General features: G+C 40.2%; 1 protein-coding gene across 8 annotated transcripts in view; it reads left to right on the top strand.

Annotated features, from left to right (window-relative positions):
- Positions 1 to 7,388, top strand: part of ppp4r1 (protein phosphatase 4, regulatory subunit 1) — a 69,015-nt gene extending 61,627 nt beyond the window's left edge. For 7 of the 8 annotated variants that reach the window (XM_079806413.1, XM_079806410.1, XM_079806408.1 and 4 more), the window contains one exon: positions 6,923 to 7,388. In XM_079806413.1, the coding sequence (XP_079662539.1) occupies positions 6,923 to 7,086 (164 nt within the window). In that variant the 3' untranslated portion in view covers positions 7,087 to 7,388. Of the gene's footprint in view, positions 1 to 1,447; positions 1,570 to 6,922 lie in introns of all 8 variants that reach the window. The other variant, XR_013815682.1, reaches the window with a different exon arrangement.
- Positions 7,389 to 7,963: the final 575 nt, after the last annotated feature.

Genomic DNA, 7,963 nt, shown 5'->3' with positions numbered 1-7,963 from the left:
TTTTTATTAGTGCTGTCAAACGATTAAAATATTTAATCGCGATTAATCGCATTAATGTCATAGTTAACTCACAATTAATCACAATTAATCGCACATTTTTATTTATTCTAAATGTCCCTTGATTTCTTTTTGTCCCATAATTTTTTCTTATTTTAATGCTCTTATCAACATAGAAAAGTGGATCGGCTTGCTTTGTTCAAATGTTTGTTTTATTGAAAACAACATTGGCATACTTTAGTGTTCGATTTCACACCAACATTCTCACTTGGAGCAAATAATCGCTCACACAATGTAACACTGCCCATCAATAAAAGGGTGAAACAAATACTTTGTTGCACAAACAGCCCCTTCAACAGCCCTTTCTAAGGGATCAAAACAGGGTGATACAAAATAAAATTACAAAGTGCACATGCAAGGTAAACTAGGACTCCGCCTATAGTGCAGTTAAACCAGGGGTCGCCAACTAGCGGACTCCGGTCCGAATCCGGACCGCGAAGCCTTTTGACGTAATGAAACAGTTAACGTTGCAATGCTCACTGTTACTACGTTCAGACCCAGATGCGCGGTCAAGCATGCAGTGAAGAAGAGACTGATGGTGCGTTCACACCGGACGCGAATGACGCGACATGCACGCCGCTTAATTCGCGCCGCAGAATGTCTATTTGCGTCTTTGCATTGACTTAAATCACTCGCGCAAAACGCTTCATTCGCGTCTGGTGTCAGAGCAGAAAGCAGCGCTCAAGACAAGCACTTTTAGTTGAAGACCCCTGAGTTAAACCATGGCATAATACGTTTCTCATTTCGGCGTCTCACGCTTGCCATCCACGTCTACTCTTTTAATGGCCCAAACGAGTGCGGGCAGCCGCAGCGTGCCTGATGTTTTGTTTCCGGTCTAGCTACATCCGGAGTGGTGTTGTAGTTTTTCTAACGTTACTAGTTGCTGCAACAGCATGTGAAAAAACTACAAAGTTTGTTAGACCAAAAAGAACGTTAATCTCGCGATACAAAAATTGACGCCGTTAAAATAGGTTTGCGTTAACGTCGTTAATAACGCGTTTAACTGACAGCACTAGTTTTTATGCATTTCTTTTTCCTTTTTATTTCCTTTAATTTATTTTTCTTTATTTTTAATGATTTTTTAAATTATTTTTATTTTTTTCTTTCTTTTCTTCATTTGTTTTTGTCTTTTTTTTTTTTAGTTTAGTTTTGTTTGTTTTTTATTTATGATTATTTTTCATCATCTTTATTTTTATCTGTCCAAACTTTTCTTTTGTCTTTCATCAATTTGTTTATCTATCTTTATATTTTATTTTATTTTGCTTTATTTTTAATTGTTTGTATTTTTTCCCATTTTTCTTATTTTCTTTGTTTCTTTCTGATTGTCCATTTTATTGTCGTGTTCTGTCTCTCTTCCTTTTTTTCTGTTGTTTGTTTTTATTTGTTCCAGAAACAAAAGAATGAAAAACAGCTGATTTACTTCTATAGCATCTCTACAATGCCAGAAAATCTTCACTCTGGGCAACTAAATAATATCTATCATCAGCCATTGGTTAATAAATGCCTAGGTGTGTGTGTGTGTGTGTGTGTGTGTGTGTGTGTGTGTGTGTGTGTGTGTGTGTGTGTGTGTGGCTAAGAATAAGTTTACCACAGATATATCTTCACTCGCTGAACAGTTTTGCTCTCCGTCAAGCGATCTGTCTATAGTTCAGCTCAGTGGATGCGAGTGAATCTGTGCTGTAAACTCTAGTGTGAAGACGCACAACTCACTTAAATGTGTACTTATTTACTTATAATGATTATCATAAATAATAAACTCATTGAATTTAATAAAAAAAAAAAAATTAAATAGTTAAATAAAACATTTAGCTGTGGTTTCGATGTTGGTACCGAGAACTGTAAAATGTTCTGGAATTTGTCGTGACATCGCTACTGTAAACCATAATCTTTGTATTTTCCTGTTCATCTGGAATTAAGCTTTTAAGAAGCAGAAGATATGCGGTAGTGGGCGGGACTAATGCACAAACGGCAATCTCATTGGCTGGTGCTATTACCTTCTCTGTTTTGATTTCAGCAAATCAGTTCGAGCAAATGCAGACAACGTGATTAATATTCATGAACCCAGCAGCTCATCAGCCTTTAGTGCGTTGCGTATTAAAAGTAGTATTATTATCTAATTAATAATTACTATTATCTATTACTAATACAGAAACACTGAATGACCAACAAAATCTTAAGCACCACCACCAGTTAAAATATCAAACATGCATTCATACGAGTGAGAGAGTGAGTTAGGGCACGGTATAATTAATATGTGTATATATAAAATACACACAATGTATATATTTAAGAAATATTACATATATATATGTATGTATATGTGTGTGTAGAGGGTTGTCATTTTCATGTTATTTTTCCTTAATTTACCTATTTATTCAGTCCTGTTTATCTTTGTTTTACGTATTTTTATTTTTCCTTTTTATTTTGTATTTTCTTTATTCTTTCTGATTGTCCTTTTTATTTAATTGTTTTTGTTGTCTTCGCTCTGTCCTTCTTCAGTTGTTGTTGTTTGTTTTTATTTATAAAGTTTTTTTTCTTTTTATTTCTTTTCTTTTTCTGGTTTCCTCTTTTTCATTGTCTTTGTTTTTATCTGTAATTGTCTTTTGTCTGTTATTAGTTTGTCGTTCCACACGGGGCGAGTCTAGGATCTTCATTGTAGGGCGGCTCAGCCTCAGTGAGGGTATGAGGAAATGATAACACTTTAGTTTAGCTCCAATTCACTATTAACTAGTGGCTTATTAATATGTGCATTTTAAGATGTTCTGAACGCCAAAAAATGAGATAACAATAACTTAAAAACCATGTCAGTGGGCAGATATGACCGATAAAGTTTTTCCATTTTCATCAGTGAAGACAGTAAACATATGTTTAACTGATATTTATATGTTTTATGAATCATTTTCAAAGGCTAACAGGAAAGCTTGGTAACTAAATTTTTTAAATTAATTTACAATATGCACACATTCATTACTATTATTCATTAGTACACATACTATCCCTAATCTGAAGAAAACGGCTTTGTTAATATTTCTTGTTTGTTAATTATATTATAAATGACATTACATAGGCCTGTTTCAATTCAAAATGTCGAAATTAGACGCAAGTTTATTAATTTGCGTGAATATTTTTGTCATTTGTTTAACATTTCTGGCTTGCAGAAGCAGCTCAAATATGAAGCGTTTAGTTTATCTTCAAATCTCTCACTTGACGTCGAGTCGCGCTCCGCCTCCGCAGCTTCTGTGAACATAAAGCCCGCCTACTCTGATCTGATTGGTTTTCTCAAATATTTTGGCTTTGACGAGCAGTGACAGACCAATGAGAGCTCAGATCAGCACACACACCTCTGCTTCTGACGCTCTGCTCGCCGCCACAGCGGATTGAAGAACACGCGGATTAAAAGACGAGATGAAGCCTCCGCATGTTTCATGTTATAACGTTTAATCACACATTTTTTAGGGTGATATGTTTATTTAGCCCCCCTAAAAAGGGCCTAGTGACGCCCATGATTCTACATATCCGTTAAATGTAACGGTATTCAGAATAGGTAAGGCATGGAGTAAGAACGGATCAAGAACTAAACAAATTTAGGCTAAAACAAAATCAGAAAACCAAAACGAAATCCTTTAATGAGAAACTCAAAGTAAGCATCCAAATGCTGTAAGAGAGTAACACTTCAATTAAAGGGATAGTTCACCCAAAAACGAAAATGTGATGTTTATCTGCTTACCCCTAAGGCATCCAAGATGTAGGTGTCTTCGTTTCTTCAGTAGAACACAAATGAAGATTTTTAACTCAACTGTTGCTGTGTGTCGCTCATATAATGCTTCTCAATGGAGACGAATTCTACAACCCCAAATCAGAAAAGGTTGTGACAGTATGGAAAACGCAAAAAAAAAAAAAAAGAGGTGATTTCTAAATTTACTTTGACTTGTATTTAATTACAGACAATATGAACACAAAATATTTCATGTTTCGTCTGGTCAACTTCATGTCATTTGTAAATATGCATCCTTTCCTGTCATTCAGACCTGCAACACATTTCAAAAAAAGTTGGGACAGTAAAGCATTTACCACTTTGTAATGTTGCCGTTCCTTTTCACAACACTTAAAAGACGTTTAGGGACTGAAGACACCAAGTGATGAAGTGTTTCAGGTGTAATTTTGTCCCATTCTTCCTGCAAACAAGTCTTAAGGTGGGCAACAGTTCGGGGTCTTCCACACATTCTCTATTGGAGACAGGTCAGGACTGAGGCAGGCCAGTCAAGTACCCGAACCCTCTTCCTCCACAGCCAGGACTGCAGAATGTGTGCAGAATGTGTGCAGAATGTGGTCTTGTTGAAATATGCATGGACGTCCCTGGAAAAGATGTCTTCTTGAAGGCAGCATATTATGCTCCAAAATCTCTGTGCTTTTCAGCATTAATGGAGCCTTCACAGAAGTGCAAGTTACCTTTGCCAAGGGCACTGACACAACCCCATACCATGACAGACCCTGGCTTCTGGACTTGTTGCTGGTAACAGTCTAGATGATCCTTTTCTTCTTTGGTCCGGAGCACACGGCGTCCATTCCTCCCAAAAAATACCTGTAATACTGCTTCATCTGAGCACAGTACACGTTTCCACTGTGTGATGGTCCATCCCAGATGCCTCGAGCCCAGAGAAGTCGACGGCGCTTCTGGACACTGTTAACATAGGGCTTCCTTTTGGCACAGTACAGTTTAACTGGCATTTGTGGATGTAACTACGTATTGTGGTACTTGACAAAGGTTTGCCAAAGTAGTCCTGAGCCCATGTGGTGATATGGCTTCTAGATGATGACGATTCTTGATGCAGTGCCGCCTGAGGGATCGGAGATCACGGTTGTTCAGCTTAGGCTTGGCCTTGTCCTTTACGCACTGAAATTCCTGCAGATTCCTTCAATCTTTTAATTATGTTATGCACTGTTGAATGTGAAATATCCAAATCTCTTCCTATCTTTCTTTGAGGAACATTGTTTTTAAACATTTCAATAATTTTCTCACGTATTTGTTGGCAAACTGGCGATCCTCGGCCCATCTTTGCTCCTAAAGGATTAGACCTTTCTTGGATGCTGCTTTTGTACCAAATCATAATTACAATCACCTGTTGACATCACCTGTTTCAAATCACATCATTATTTAACCATTTTACCTCATTACTAGCCCTAAATTGCAACTTTTTTTGAAATGTGTTGCAGGTCTGAATGACAGGAAAGGATGCATATTTACAAATGACATGAAGTTGACCAGACAAAACATGAAATATTTTGTGTTCATATTGTCTGCGATGAAATGCAAGTCAAAGTAAATTTAGAAATCACTTCTTTTTTTCGTTTTCCATACTGTCCCAACTTTTTCTGATTTGGGGATGTATTAGAGTAAAAAAAACATGCACAGACAACTTTAAATTAAACCCGCGGCTCGTGACGACACATTGATGTCTTAAGACACGAAACGATCGGCTTCTGAGAGAAACCCAGCGGTATTTATGAAAATATATCACCTCATATCAGACGAACGCTTCAGCTCTGCAGACTGACATCACTTCCTGTGAGTGAAGTCAAATAGCAGATATATATACGTAGATTCCTCATTAGTGCCTGCGTGGATCGCTCAAATGAGGAATCTACGTATACATATCTATGACCTGGCCGTAATTTTGACTTCACTCACAGGAAGTGATGTCAGTCTGGAGCTGAAGCGTTCGTCTGATATGAGGTGATATATTTGCATAAATACCGTTGGGTTTCGTGTCTTAAGACATCAATGTGTCGTTTTTTTTTTACTCTAATAGAATTCGTCTCCATTGAGAAGCATTATATGAGCGACACACAGCAACAGTTGAGTTAAAAATCTTCATTTGTGTTCTACTGAAGAAACGAAGACACCTACATCTTGGATGCCTTAGGGGTAAGCAGATAAACATCACATTTTGAGTAAACTATCCCTTTAAAGAGCATCTCATTTTATATCTCATTCAAATCCAATTGTTTCCATATTCGCGATGTATTTGAATGCTAAACCATTATTGTGTCCTCTAGAGCACTTCCTGTGGCTGATGGTGTGTGTGTTGTGTGTCCTCTAGAGCACTTCCTGTGGCTGATGGTGTGTGTGTTGCGTGTCCTCTAGAGTACTTCCTGTGGCTGATGGTGTGTGTTGTGTGTCCTCTAGAGCACTTCCTGTGGCTGATGGTGTGTGTTGTGTGTCCTCTAGAGCACTTCCTGTGGCTGATGGTGTGTGTTGCGTGTCCTCTAGAGCACTTCCTGTGGCTGATGGTGTGTGTTGTGTGTCCTCTAGAGCACTTCCTGTGGCTGATGGTGTGTGTTGCGTGTCCTCTAGAGCACTTCCTGTGGCTGATGGTGTGTGTTGTGTGTCCTCTAGAGCACTTCCTGTGGCTGATGGTGTGTGTTGTGTGTCCTCTAGAGCACTTCCTGTGGCTGATGGTGTGTGTTGCGTGTCCTCTAGAGCACTTCCTGTGGCTGATGGTGTGTGTTGCGTGTCCTCTAGAGCACTTCCTGTGGCTGATGGTGTGTGTTGTGTGTCCTCTAGAGCGCTTCCTGTGGCTGATGGTGTGTGTTGTGTGTCCTCTAGAGCGCTTCCTGTGGCTGATGGTGTGTGTGTTGTGTGTCCTCTAGAGCGCTTCCTGTGGCTGATGGTGTGTGTGTTGTGTGTCCTCTAGAGCACTTCCTGTGGCTGATGGTGTGTGTGTTGTGTGTCCTCTAGAGCACTTCCTGTGGCTGATGGTGTGTGTTGTGTGTCCTCTAGAGCACTTCCTGTGGCTGATGGTGTGTGTTGTGTGTCCTCTAGAGCACTTCCTGTGGCTGATGGTGTGTGTTGTGTGTCCTCTAGAGTACTTCCTGTCGTCGGCCGGCTGCCAGCAGGAGGCGCTGGAGCACACACTCGTCTCTCTGCAGATGGATGTGGATAAGGATGTGAAATACTTCGCCAGTGTTCATCCCGGAAGCAGCCGCCTGAACGAGGACGCCATGAGCACCACCTCCTCCACCTACTGAGCACATCCCAGAATGCACCTCAGCACAGGGGTCGCGGGGTCATCTCTCTCTTCTTTTGCCACAGAAGCCTTAACCGTGTCTTCCAGAGGATGGAGCGGTCAGACGTGCGGCCGCTCGTACGGGTCAGCGCAGCACATTGTTGCTCTGATGGACACTGGGCGGCTTTTAACGGTCCAGCTGAACTCTCACTTGAAGCCTTGAGTGTTTTAATGCAAACCTCCTGTGTATATATTCCTGTTTTTGATCATGAATAGCTGATGTTATTCTCTTAACCTGTCCAGAATAAACTTTCACATCAAACCACTTCCTGTCCTTCTTCAGGCGCAGACCATCACGACATAATAGAATTATTGTTCATGTTAATTAATGAAACCTTATTATAGAGTTTTACCCTTTTGTCTTCAACAGCTGAAACATAATCGCATCAAACCCCTGAAATAATATCACGCTCACTTCTCAAAGACCAGGAACAGGTCAACCGCACACGTCTCAAACTGACCAGCATGAGGGAGATGAGCGGATGACTGGAGGCTCATGGGACGGATGACTGGAGGCTCATGGGACGGATGACTGGAGGCTCATGGGACAGATGACTGGAGGCTCATGGGACTGAATGAGCTCTTTGTGTGGGACTGAAAGTGGGCCGCCTCATTAGGACACCCGTGAGCCGCCCATTAACAGAGGAAACATCAGAGCCACGGACAGCAGCTCAACACACAGTGATAAAGGAATAATACAAAAAATAATTGTATTCAAGCTATAAAACAACAAATACAAATAATAAATATAGCTGCAAGCAGCAATTGCGGGGCCAAGCCCAGAAGGCACCGCAAGGACAGCAAATAGCTCAAACAGCAAGTACAGCAGCACAACACAC

Source organism: Gobio gobio (genome assembly GCF_949357685.1).
Source record: "Gobio gobio genome assembly, chromosome: 23".
Taxonomy (NCBI): domain Eukaryota; kingdom Metazoa; phylum Chordata; class Actinopteri; order Cypriniformes; family Gobionidae; genus Gobio; species Gobio gobio.
Note: the sequence above shows the minus strand (reverse complement) of the source record. Positions and strands in the feature narration are given on the sequence as shown.